Source organism: Oryctolagus cuniculus, chromosome 13 (genome assembly GCF_051225735.1).
Source record: "Oryctolagus cuniculus isolate XC-2025 breed Fujian yellow rabbit chromosome 13, ASM5122573v1, whole genome shotgun sequence".
In the NCBI taxonomy this organism is placed as follows: domain Eukaryota; kingdom Metazoa; phylum Chordata; class Mammalia; order Lagomorpha; family Leporidae; genus Oryctolagus; species Oryctolagus cuniculus.
The window spans coordinates 30,562,682-30,577,053 of record NC_142879.1 but is presented as its reverse complement, the minus strand read 5'-3'; the positions used below and the strand labels follow the sequence as shown (position 1 = coordinate 30,577,053).

Sequence of the window (14,372 nt, the reverse complement as noted above, 5' to 3'; positions counted from 1 at the left end):
CAACAGAATGATAGAAAAATATTTTCAAACTACACATCTGTTAAAGGATTAATATCCCACATATATAAGGAGCTCAAGAAACTCAACAATAATGAAGAATAAGATTTTCTTTTTTATCTTTCATGTTATATTGACTGAATTGTGCATAGGCGTTGTTTTGTAATTTTGCTGGTTAAGGTTTTCTTAGATTTTTCTATATGTTGATATTTTCATTACATTTGTATTTTCTTGGTAATTACTCTTTTATTTCCAAATCTATGCATACATACACATACTCCCTTAAAGATCACTTTCAGTCTCATAGCTTTAAATATCCTCAAAATGATTGATTTCCTTATTTGACTTTACCTCCAGGCTTCTTTCCTAATCTGCAGCCCGTTATATGCGTTAGCTTCCAGAAACCTCTATTTGATTGTTTCATTTATACCTCAAAATTAAACTTACATTTTCCAAAACTGAAATTTTTAATGGAATTTTCACTTTGAATCACATCACATACTGCCTTTCCAATATTTTTCCTGATCTCAAGTGAGGTCAGAGCAAAAATCTTGGAATCATCCTTGCCAGTTATAGTTCTCTCATATTCAACATTATATGTGTCAAAAATAAATCCTATGGCCGGTGCTGCAGCTCACTAGGCTAATCCTCTGCCTGCGGTGCCAGCACTCCGGGTTCTAGTCCTGGTTCTGTCTCACTTGCTCCTCTTCCAGTCCAGCTCTGTGCTTGTGGCCCAGGAAGGCAGTGAAGGATGGCCCTTCCCAGAAGGAAGACCTTTGTCTGTCTCTCTCTCACTGTCTAACTATGCCTGTCAAAAAAATAAATAAATAAATCCTATTAGCTTCAAGATATATCAAATTTTGATTGCCTCTCACTATCTCCACTAGAATCATCCCAATCCAAGTAATCATTGCTGCTCTTGCATACCTTCTGCAGCTCCCACCCTGGCTCTCTTCTTTGTTCTTAGTACAAAATTGCACAAAAATATGAGTTGAATATATTAATTCTCTTCTGTAAATGCTGTATCATTCTTCCTTTCACCAAGGTCAAACTTGCCATTCTTACAATGTTCTATAAGACTAAATGAAATAATTTCAATTGTTTCACTTGTTTTATGTCTTACCATTGTTGCCTTTTTTCTCTTTGTCTTCCAGAAATTGGTCTTTTTCCTGTTTTTTGAATATGTGAAGATATTTCTATATTAGGGCATTTATGCCATTGACTATTCCTTCAGTTTAGAACTTTTACCTCCCCAGGTACAGGAAGCTGACTCCTTTACCTACTCCAGGACTGCACAAATAACACGTTCTGACAGATGCCTTCTCTACCAGCCTGTTTAAATTCCTCATTTTTAATTCTTATCATGGTATTCTATATTTTCCCCATATTTCTTACCATCTTTAAAATATCACATAATTTACTTATTTTTGTTTATTTCTACTTTCCCTTTTAGCATGTAAATTCTATGAAGGCAATAATTCTTGAAAGCGTTACTCCCTGACATATCCCAGAAACCAGAAGATTACCTATCAAATGGTAGTTATTCACTAAATACTGGATGAGTGGATCTGAAAGGCAGAGAGGTAGTGTCACAGACACAGAGAGAGGAAGACAGAAAGATCTTCCACCTGCTGGCTCATGTCCCAAATGACCACAATGGCCAGAGCTGGGCCAGTCTGAAGCTAAGAGTCAGGAGCTTCTTCCTGGTATCCCACTGAGGTACAAGGCCCCAAGCACTTGGGCCATCTTTTACTGCCTTCCCAGGACATAAGTGGAGAGCTGGATCCGAAGAGGAGCAACTGGGACACAAACCAGCTCCCATTTGGGAGGCAGGCACCACAGGTGAAGACTTAGCCTGCTATACCATGGTACCGGCCCCAAAAAGATTATCTTTTTTCCGTTAATTTTTCTTTGCTACTTTGTCAAAGTACAGTAGACCTTACATAATTTCATTCTCAGATTCTTCATTGCTAATGTTTAGAAATATACTTCATTTTTGTATATTGATACTGTACCCTAAAATTTGATGGACTCATTTATTCTAATAGATTTTAGTGGGTTTCTTGGGATTTGAATATTAGAGAAACTTCAGGTACTATCTTTCCAATATGTAGTTCATTTTTTTTTTTTTTGCTTAATTTCCCTGGGCAGTACCGCTAGACAAATGTTGAATAGAAGTTTCAAAAGTGGACATTGTTATCTATTCCTGATCTTAAGGAGAATCCGTTTAATCTTTGACCATTCATTTTGATGTCAGCTGTCAATTTTTAACAATTTATCAGATGAGTAATTTCCCTTATTTCATGGCCAGTTGCTGGTTTTGTTTTTGTAAACCAGCGTTGGAGTTTGGCAATGCATCTGTGGAGATGACCATGTGGTTTCTATTCTTTTTTCTTTCAAGAGGAGGAGTCTTCAAAAAGTTCATGTAAAATGTATATCACTAAACACATGGATTGGAAAATATTTGTACCAAAATAAATTTATCTTTCATTTTTCCATAAACTCTTTGACATATCTTTTATTGTATATTACTTGATTTTCCAGTGATGAGTCAGATTTTCATTCTTGGGGTAATTGTATTTTGCTTATGGTATTTTTCTTTACAGTGCTATACTTGGTTAATTAGATTTCTATAGATGAATTCACATCTCTCTAGTGTATAATAGTCTGTAGGTTTCTTGTGCTGTCTACTGGTTTTGGTAGAAGGGTAATAATGGCCTTAAAAATGATTTGGAGAATGGTTCTTTTTGTTATATTTTTTGAATGAGGTTGTAAAGAATTGGCCCTGTTCTATCCTTAAGTGTTTAGTAGAACTTGCTGGTAAAAATATCTAGTCCTGGAATTTATTTAAGGGAATTTTTTATTTATTTTTTATTTTTTATTTTATTTTATTTTTTTTTTTGACAGGCAGAGTGGACAGTGAGAGAGAGAGACAGAGAGAAAGGTCTTCCTTTGCCGTTGGTTCACCCTCCAATCGCCTCCGCGGCCGGCACGCTGCGGCCGGCGCACCGCGCTGATCCGATGGCAGGAGCCAGGAGCCAGGTGCTTTTCCTGGTCTCCCATGGGGTGCAGGGCCCAAGCACCTGGGCCATCCTCCACTGCACTCCCTGGCCACAGCAGAGAGCTGGCCTGGAAGAGGGGCAACTGGGACAGAATCCGGTGCCCCGACCGGGACTAGAACCTGGTGTGCCGGCGCCGCTAGGCGGAGGATTAGCCTAGTGAGTCGCGGCGCCTGCGTATTTAAGGGAATTTTTAAAATTCTGCTACTGTAACCTCATTACTTGTGATAAGTCTATTAAGATTTTTCCATTTTTGAATCAATGTTAGTAGTTTGTGTCTTTCTTATAAATTTTCTGTAGGTTATCTAATTTTGGCATACAGTTGTTCACAGGATTCCTTATAAACTTTCCAGTGTCAGGTGAGTAATAATGTCCCTTTTCCATTTCTGATTTTAACAACTTGTATTTTCTTTTTTCTTGGTCGGTCTAGGTTTGTCAAACTGATGGGTCATGTCAAAGAATGAAAATTTTGTTTTTATTTATTGCTTTCCTAGTTTCTGTTTCGTATGTATCTGTTCCATTCTTCATAATTTCCTTACTTCTACTTGCTTTAGGTTGAATTTGTTCTTTTTCTAGTTTCTTAAGGTAGAAGGTTAGGTTATTGATCTGACAGGTTTCTTTTTATATATAGGTATTTACAGCTATAAGTATCCTTTTAAATACTGCTTATCTGAATCTCAGAGGTGTTCTGTATTCATTTTCATTCATCTCAAATGATTTTCTAGTTTTCTTGTGAGTGTTTTCTTTGATGCAGTTATTAGCATTATTAGGGATGTATTTTCTAATTTTTACATGTTTGTCAACATCACAAATTTTTTTCTGCTATTTATTTTTTCAAAAAATATTTGTTCAAAGAGTAGAGTAGCAGAAAGAGACACACACACAGGTAGGCAGACAGATCTTCCATGTACTGATTCACTTTTCAAATGTCCACAACAACCTGGTGAGGGTAGGCTGAAGCCAAGAACCTGGAACTTCCATACAGGTCTCCCAACTGGGTGGCAGGGATTCAAGTACTTGGGGCATCTTCTGCTTCCTTCCAAGGTGCATTTACAGGGAGATGGATGAGAACTGAAGCAGCTAGGGCCTGAAACTGCCCTCCAATACAAGATGCCAATGTTGCAAGTGGTGGCTTTATGTACTGCACCACAACCCCAACCCCTGCTATTCATTTCTAATTTCATTCCGTTATAATACAAGAGCATACTTTGTATGATTTCAATAATTTTGTTTATTTAGATTTGTTTTATGATCTAATATATGGCCTATAGTGGAGAATGTTTGGGTGGTTGAGATAAGGTACGTGTTTTCCTATTGTTTGGTGGTAGGTTTTATACATGTGTGATAGAGCCAAGTCGTTTGTAAAGTTCGTTCTTTTTTCTATTGCCCTGGTGAACTGCTAATTGCTCTCTCAATGATTGAAAGTAGGGTAGTAAACTCTACATTACTGAAAGATTGCCTTTTTCTTTCTTTAATTCTGTTTTATACACATATGTTTTATACACATATGTTTATGACTGTCATATCTTTGTGATGGACTGGCACTTTTATTATCAGAAATGTCTTTGTTGCGTAAAATTTTTTTTGTTTTAAAGTATTTTATTTGATACTAATGCAAACTCTTTTTATAGTTACTCTTTTATAACATATCTTTTTCTCCATCCTTTGACCTTAAACCTGTTTGTAGAAAGCATTTAGTTGGGTAATGTCTATTTGTTTGTTTTTCCATTCTGTCAATAACTGTTTTTTGATGGGAATGTTTAAACATTTAAATTTAATGTAATTACTGGAAAGGTTTTGTAGTGTCACTCTGCTATCTCTTTTCTATATGTGTTATGTATTTTATGTTTTTTTTTTTTGTTTGTTCTTCCATGGCTGTCTTCTTTGTGTTGATTTTTCTAGCATACCATTTCAATCCTTTATTACTTATTTTATATTTTAGTTACTTATTAGTGGTTTCCCAACACATACTGTTAAAATCTTAATATAAAAATCTAGTTTAAATGAATACTAACCTAATTTCAATATTTTACAAAAACTTTGCAAGTACAAATTTTGTTTCCTTCCCCTTCCTTGTGTTGCTATCGTCAAACAAATTACATCTTTTTACTTTCTGTGGCCATTAATGCAGTAGTGTAATTACTGCTTTATGAAGTTGTCTTTTAAAATAAGAGAAAAAATTACAACTAAAAATACACTTTTTTATATTAACTCATCTAGTTAACTTTATGAGTGCTCATTATCTCTTCATATGGATTAGAATTACTGTCTAATATCCTTTTATTTCAGCCTGAAGGACTCCTTTATCACTCATCTTTCTTTCCTTCTGGCTTGACTTCAGACTTCCTACTTCAACAGATCCTAGAGGTCAAGCGTGGGTCCTTTTCAGGTCTTGATATTATGCATGTCTGGATGTGTTAGGGTTCTCTAGAGAGACCTGACAGAATATGTATATAGATATATATTGAGGGTATTTTATTCTTGGTTGCTGAGAAGTCCTATGACAGGTCAACTGCAGGCTGGATACCATGGGATGCCTGGAGCATGGTTTGTCTAATACTGAAGGCCTCAGAACCAGGAAAACCAAAGGTGTTACTCCTAGTTTGAGGGCAAGAGTCTGAGTACTCAGCAGAGGGGCCATTGGTATAAATCCTGGAGCACGAAGACCTGGAGTTCTGATGTCCAAGGCGTGAGGCAAGCTCTCAGAGAGACCAATTTGTCATAGTTATTCTGTCTTGGCTCCAGACATCTGGTGGTACCTGCCCATGTTGAGTGTGTTTTTTTCCGCACCCAGTCCACTCAGACTCGCATACTGATCTTTTGGGAAAGACCCTCGAAGATATACTCAAAATAATTGTCTTCCAGGTTTTTAGATATTCCATAAACCCATCAAGTTTAAACCTAAAGTGAACTGACACATGATTGCATGTGCCTAGCCTTCTAGAATCCCAGCACATGGCAGAGATTCAGAAAGACCTTTATGGAACTGTCATTCTACAGCTTCCCCTTTCAAGTTTTTTTTGTTTCCCCAACTGTTATTGCTGCTTCATGCAATTGCAATGTTAAGCAATTGCCATTAATTGTTTTCAATAAACATTCCCAGGAATAGGCTGTTTCCACTGGGCAAACACTGAATCTATTCTAGCCTTATTAATGAGGTTTTTCAAGGGCATTGCTAGATACATCAAATAATGACAATCCTCTGTGGGGGTGGGGAAGAACTTTTTTCTGCAAAGGGCCATTTGGATATTTATAACATCATTCAACAGCCATACAAAATCATCAAATTAAAAATTAGCCTGCTATAGACTTATTGAATTTTCGGTCCTGCCTGTGGTTGCCTTGGCATGGTCAGAACAAATGATTTCACAGGCCTTCTATGGCCCATGGGATGGATGTTCCCCACCCCTGCAAGGATTTGACTTCCGAAGAGCTCAAATCTGATTCTTTTCTTCCCAGTGGCTGCTGGTTTTCTCCCTTATAGAAGTCTGTTTTTGAAATTTCCACTAAGCAGTAGAGAGGTGGAAGATGGGATTTGGGGAAATGAAAATGCTACAGAATATGTTCTTACCAATATTTAGCCATTTTAAAATTAAACATTTCCCTCAGTATTACAAGTATTTGATTATATTCAGAGTTCTGAAAACATTGACTTAACACTGTTGACCAGAGTCCTCAGAGTTGTCATGCACAGGACATCTTCAGTTACTCTTAGTTTGTCGTTACGGACGACAGTCTTCTACTTGTTTCCTCAGTGTCTCACAGAACTTACTTTACATATGAGCACTGTCACTCTTTGATTTACAACTAGTATTTCATGTTTCAAATGTTAATATAAATGGTAACTAAAGTTAATTTACATCAATTCATTGCTAGTAATACTAATTGAATTAATTTTTATATATTGAACATGTATCATGCAAAATTGTCTGAATCACTTATTAGTCCCAGTAGCTCTTATGTAGATTCACTGAGATTTTCTATATAGATGACCATGTTACATGCAAACAGAGGCAAATATATTTTTTTCCAATTGGTGTGCCATTTGCTTGTTTAGCCTTATTGCAAACCGGTTTTTACCTTGAAATATATATATATATATATTATTTATTCATAGTTTTTCCATTTAACTAACCTTGCTGCAGCCACCCCATTATAATGCAACACTGCTTCTTTCTAGTCATTACTAGACAGTCATGAGGTCTTTTTTATGTGAGTAATGTCTAATTCCTTTTTCCAAATGATATAATTTAGACCTCTCTTTGCCATATGAATAATTTTTCAAAGAGGAGCTTCTTTATGGAATGTTTATTTTAATGAATATTTGTTGTTAAAAAGTTGGCCACTATCAAAGGCATGAGTATATTCTATCCTTATGATTGTGTCCTTGAAATACCTCATAGCATCCTCTGCCCTGACCTGTCATCATAAATCCCCTGTTTGCAATGGGTGATTCCCAGTGACTGTAGGTCTTTGGCAAACTTTCTGTAACTCTTTTCTTTAAAATATTCCTTCAAATATAAATTTTGTAGCAGTGGCCTGATTGTCTTATCATAGATTCCAAAATTTAAAACTAAAATAATTTTTAAAGGTTATAAAACCCAGTCTATTTTATGGAAGATAAAATAGATCTCATTCTCCATCTGCAGCAGAGTTTCCCTTTAACTGTTTTTAAAATATAGAAAGTGAATTCTAATTTGTCACTCTGGAAAGTCCATCTCCACTTGTAACACCCTGCTGTGACTACCTTCATTTTTACCTGCATAACTGTAATCACCTCCTAACTGGTATTTTTGCTCGTATCCTTATCCCTCTGCATGGCAGCCCTAACAGTTTTGAATAAACCTGGGATTGTGTCACTCTTATAGTCAAAACCTTATAGTGGCTTTCCATTTCACAAAAATACAAAAATTAAAATCCTCACAATAGACAACCAGGCTTTTAGTAATGCACACCTCTGTCCTCCCCAGCCAGTTCCTTGTCCAGACCTAACCTTCCAATAGCTCTCTCTGCTCTTACTCCTCCATGATGCTGACTCTTGCATCTCCTGCAATATGCTGAGTGCACTACTTTAGGGGTCAGTGAAGTCAACCTGCCTGGAATACTTTGTCCCTGGATGTATGTGAGGTTTGCTTCCTTTCCCCCATCAGTGCCATCATCTCAATGCGACCTCTCTTGCACATACTGTCTCCAATAAGATCCCACCATGTTCTCTGGTTTTCTCAGATTTGACTTGATTTTATACTGGCTTTTTGATTTAGCCTACTACATAAATGACTGATTATGTTAATCTGTGTACTTGAATGCAGGCTCTGTAACAGAAGAAGCTGTTGACTGATACATCTTTGGCACCCATGAAAGTGCCTGACACATTATAGCCTACTAGTAGAGATGTGAATGAATACATGTGTGAAAGAATGAAAATACCCTCATGTTGAAAGTCATGATTCAGCTCTAAATGTCATCTTCACCTGATTATATCTGCAAAGACTATTTCCAAAGAAAGTCACCATCACAAAACCAGGGGTGAAGACTTCATTATGTCCTTTTTAGGGACATGGGTCAGTCTAGAATACTGACTTGGTTTTTGGGGGTGGGGACTTCCTCGAGGTAGAGCATGCTCTCAGTGTGTTAGAAACTTTTCTGCTGCCCCAGAGATGCTGAAAGCACCATCAGTGTTGCTCAACTTCTGTGTGTCTCTTGCTGGCTCAAAGGTAAATGTTAACAGTTCTTTCAAATTCCTGGTTCCTCATTTCCACCACATTCTTCTCTAAGCTCAATGAAATGACCAGTAGCCCTTTACTGCTCACCCAACACCTGTCATCAGGTTTTACCGTTCTGTTCACTAAGCATTGTGGTATGCCACTTACACTCTGTAACTGGAATTATGCCCTTGTATCCTGAGTTCATGCTCGTTCCTGAAAATTCTCAGTTCTGTCTATCACTAATCACTGGACATCTCTCTTAGGGTGTTGGCATGTTTGAGGAAACCATGTAATTTATGAGCTTGTTTCAGTGAGAGTGAAAATCTCTGTTTTCAGAGATCTCAAAATGTTTCTTAAGTACACTGATTTGATCAGTGCCCATTGAATACATGTATTGAGACATCACCCGATAGCCCACAAATGTGTATTGTTATCTTTACTAATTAAAAAATTGACTTCATTAGTACCCCTCTATCTCTCCTTTCTCACGTATCAACTTCCTCTCCTATTTTCTGAAGCAACCGTAACAGATCTCTACCACCTTCCTTAAGTCCACTTTACAATGACCATCCCTCCTCTCTGCTTTCCTCCTTCCTTTTCCTTTCATTATTAAATATTTACTGAATAATTTATCATGTGCCAGGAACTTTGCTCCGAGCTAGAAATGGACCAGTGAATACGACCAATTACTAAACTGTATGTCTTGCCAGGGAAGTTTATTTAATATGAAAGATCTTCTAAAAGTTTATGAGAAATGGATTTTATGAACAAACTATGCATGATTTTCAACATTTTTGGTGCTAAAATCAACTTCTCTTTCAATTCTGTTTTCCATGAATGTTTACTCCTCTCCTGTCCTTTCATGTTTCATAAGCAAGTTAGAGAAGTAAATAGGTATTTTTTGCAACAGAATGAGAAGAGTATAGTTATCAAGAGCTCATAGTGCCACCATGGACCAGAGCAAGTGTCCCACAGGACATATTTCAAAGTTGAGACATTGAAGGATGGGATGGGACAGGAAGATTTTAAACAGAGGCGAAATGAAGTGTGGAACTTTCAGCCTCAGGAACTCTGATAGTTGTGGGGCATTAAACATTTAGTCTGTGAAGCTGCAGGATGGGATATGATGGATGTCATGAGAAGGACAGGTTTGGGTGGGAATGGGTGAAGATGAAGAATAAATAAGAAGCATATTTAGCTTCCTTCACTTTTGGCAGACATTACCTTTTACCTCCCAAGGCAAAGTCATACTGTGAGGAGTGGTTTTCCTCAGTTTGTCTTCTGTACACTTAACAGAAGCACTTAAGCACACAAGGATGTAGCTGTATTCAGATGTATTTTTTTCCTCATCTTTCCTCCTGTCTCTAAGAACAATATGTCCTTCCTTATACAATTCCTTACCTTGTTTAACTTTAAGTCCTGGACCCAGGTCAATGTACTACAAACATTTACTTTTGATTTGGTATAATCTTCAGATCCCATCCTCCTGTATATATCCATAATTGAAACTTTCAGAGTTTTGCCATTTTACCAATTTTTCTCATTATTGAAAACAACAAAAACTCAGAGATGGTAATTTTTTTTTTTTACCTTTTTCTGTCCTCAGCCTTCTGGGCTTTACTGTGTTATCAAAATCCTAAATTCAGGGCCGGCGCCATGGCTCACTTGGTTAATCCTCTGCCTGCAGGGCCAGCATCCCATATGGGTACCAGTTCTAGTCCTGGTTGCTCCTCTTCCAGTCCAGCTCTCTGCTGTGGCCCGGGAAGGCAGTGGAGGATGGCCCAAGTTCTTGGGTGCCTACACCCACATGGGAGAGCAGGAGGAAGCACCTGGCTCCTGGCTTTGGATCAGTGCAGCGTGCTGGCCGTAGTAGCCATTTGGGGGGGGGGGTGAACCAATGGAAGGAAGACCTTTCTCTCTGTCTCTCTCTCTCACTGTCTAACTCTGTCCAAAAAAAATCCTAAATCCATAATTGCTACATAAATTAATAAAATAAATTTTATGTGGATTAATATTGGTACCTACCTATGCCTTGAAAGCTCATCTAATTTGCTGTAGTTTGGTCTTTGGTCCTGGTTGTCTTAGAAGAATTTTCCTGAGGTGATGAATGTTGAGACTGAACTCTTGGATTCTGTTGAAATATGTGAGTCAGAACCCATGAGTAGGAGGTCTTCAATTTATCCTCATTTGTTGGAGATTTTCAAGGCCAATCATTAATCTAAGTTTAGAGAGGACCCAAACAGATTATTCTGGAGCTTGTAGCTAGCACAGGTGGGAAGTGGGGTGGCAGTGCCTGCTTCCTGGCCATGCCAGTGCTTTGGAAATTGCGATTGGAAGCAAATGCAATCCAAAAAGATCCTGATAAGATAGAGAGGTATGAACTGGTGAGAGAACTTTAATTTGCAAAAGTGATTTATGAAAAAGTCATGAATTTATGTCAATAAATAAGCTGGGCAGACTATCACTTTGATTTAAGTTCTGCAATGTCTATGGAAATAATTAGTTAGTATTGCTAATCAAGCGGAACTAGCAAAATATATATTGATTAGTACAAATTTGAAAGGTCAGTCATATCAAAATATTTTAAAGCTTTATTGTTTTAAAGGGCTGTTATGTGAGTATTAGCCATTGCTTTGTAAACTGAGATGCCTCATACCGTGTGTGTGTGTGTATTTATATGATATATATGCATGTATGTATGTATTTTGCAGGTTTTGAGCAGTTTGTTGGAAGAATGCAAGATTTTCGATTTTATTCAGTGGCACTTACAAATAGGTAAGCAGATAGAGTATTATGAACCTCAAGAAGTGTGAGGATAAATGCTGAATTCACTTAAATAAGACTACTGTGAAGAACATAGCATTTTTCATCTTTACAGCATAGGGCAAATCTCACCTAATTAATGTTTACAGTGTTTGCTTCGGTTTGGTCTATAGTTATTATCCACTAGTGCTGCTCTCTCAGGTAACTCCTTATAATATGAAATTGATCAAACTTTACAAAGGATTATTTTTCTAAGAAAACTCAATTTGTGAGCATCCCATAGAACTTGGGATACATCTGTTTAAGCATTCTATATGAAGTATTTTCTGATACTTAAACAGTTTATATCTCCCTTTTATAGTTGTTTGTTGAATTTAAAACTACTAGAAAATGTAGAACAATGAAAATGATTATTTTGATGTATGGGAAAGTCTTAAGAGATGAGGCTATTAGACTTGGAAAAAAGATGAATGAGATTTTGAAGTATTTTTGTTACATATTTTTCTATTTCAGTGAACAGATAACTATATAGACTTGAGCTAGCTTTAATGAAGTATTTCATTATCTTGAGAGTAGATGGGGAATCTTTCTTAGGGCTTTTTAAAGGCATATAGATTTACGATGTTGAGAAAACTCAAGTAAAATTCTAGGATAGTTTCCAAAATTTCTTTCTCAACTTATAGTCTGTATATTGTTTTGTGGATGATAGTTTCCAAAATTTCTTGCTCAACTTATAGTCTGTATATTGTTTTGTGGATGAGCTGATATTTACTTCTAGTACAGTTCGGGAGGAAGAGTGTTTGTGTCTTGTTAGGGAGGGGCGGGGTCAGGATTTGTATAGTGGGGTGGTGAACTTCCCAGGGGCAGGACTAGTTATTGTACATTGGGGATGCCTTGCTCTTGAGGCAGGCCTGTGAATAGTGACAGATCTATTATCAACAGGGGCATCCTTTCTCACTAGTTTGCGTAACCAGAAGATGCCTGAATAAAGGGTGATATAACACCAACATATGTCCTGTGGAGATTTACTTCCAATAGACTTGCTACCTTTTAGATCACCTTTGTCTAAAATGTGGAAAAACAAAGTTGCAATAATTCTTTGGGAATGACATTTTCCTAGAGGGAAAAGAATTCATATTGGGAAATGACAATTGGTCCCATTTAAAACCTTGTATCCACTGGCAAATATCAATGAAATTTCAAGTAGATATCACTTCATGTGATTTAGTGAATGGAAAGGCCGTCTGTCTCCTCCATTACTCTGCTGGGATCTCTCAGAGGAAGTCTGGTCTGATCTTGGTTACTAGTGTTGGCATCCGAAATGTCTGGGAACCTGTGATGTGGAAGTATGCCTATAAATAGAATGACTAATTCTGATCTAGAACAGGTCTATTGCCCTTAATGGAAAAATTAAATACATCTGCCTGGAATTGGCAGTTCTTTGACTCTTGGCAGCTGCTATATGATCTGAGCCATTGAAGCATTTTAGGAGCCAGAATCTGTGCTGATGAGTCACAGGAAACCACTGACAAGTGGCCTTGGCCTCAGTCCCTTCACCTGAGATAGAAGCAGATAAAATGATTCTTGCTTTCTTACTTTTTCCCGAGGAAGAATTAGAGACCTGATCTGTAACTCTCATTACTTAAAATAAGTTACTGTTTTTGCTCAGTGCTAAGTTAGTTTAACAACTTAAGTGTATGATATTTTTCTGTATCATAGGTGCATTGGAATATTATTGCATTTAAATAAGTATCTTCATAATCAGAGAAGGGTTTTTGCAGTTTCTTGATGTGAAAATTTATCTTTAAAAATGTATTGGCTTTGATAAACATTCTCTTGAATGAGTATGTTTATTTGGCCAAAAAAGAGTTTTATTTTATTATGATTCAGAAAATTATTAAAGCTGATTTGATGCTCATCAAAACACTAAAAGAATGATACCCATTTATGACAATTCTTAGAAGTTCTATCGCTGTTGAGCTATTTGTTCTAATAGTCTTCACTCTCTCTCCTATAGAGAGATTCAAGAAGTTTTTTCCGGAGATCTGAAAAGGTTGCACATCCAGTCACACTGCCGCTGCCCTGGTAGCCATCCTCGCATCCACCCTTGGCTGCAGCGGTTCTGCATTCCTAATGCTGCAGAAGACACCACCCGTGATAGAATGTTACGTCTCAATTCTGAAGCCCATCCTCTCTCTTTTGTCAATGACAATGATATTGGTACCTCGTGGGTTTCACATGTGTTTACAAACATTACCCAGATGAACCAAGGAGTGACCATTTCAATAGATTTGGAAAATGGACAGTATCAGGTAATTAAAAACAATGGTGTATATTAGTTTCTTGTGGCTGCTTCAGTAATTTCGCACAATGACTTTGTGCTCTTACAGTTAAAAAGACCAGAAATACAAAGTCAAGTTATTGGCAGGGCTCTATTTTCTTCCAAAAGATCCAGGAGAGGATCCTTCCTTGCTTCTTCCATCTTCTGATGACCCCTGGCAGCATAATTCCAATCTCTGCATTCATTTTCACATGAGTCCTTCTTGTTTCTTTGTGTGTGGTAATTTTCCCATTTCTTTCTTTATAAGGCCCAACCCTAAATCTGGGATAATGTAATCTTGAGCTCATTCATTTAATTATATCTCCAAAGACCTTAATTCCAAATAAGGCCATATTCATGAGTACCTGGAATTATTCCTTGGACATATTTGTTTGAGATATCATCTAAGGAACTTCTAAAAGTTTGCAGGATATAAAGGATATTTATTGTGGTACAAAATATTTTGAAGTCCATGCATGCAATGAGCCATCCAAAGGTCATCCAGAAGTTTCTGGAAGATGCATGTTA

The 14,372-nt window shown here is 37.1% G+C and overlaps 1 protein-coding gene across 1 annotated transcript in view; it reads left to right on the top strand.

Moving 5' to 3' along the window:
* Positions 1-14,372, top strand: part of USH2A (usherin) — an 870,853-nt gene that overhangs the window by 142,117 nt on the left and 714,364 nt on the right. Inside the window, exons 6-7 of the mRNA XM_089312189.1 lie at positions 11,473-11,536; positions 13,542-13,836. Coding sequence (XP_089168315.1) covers positions 11,473-11,536; positions 13,542-13,836 — 359 coding nt within the window. The remainder of the gene's footprint in view (positions 1-11,472; positions 11,537-13,541; positions 13,837-14,372) is intronic.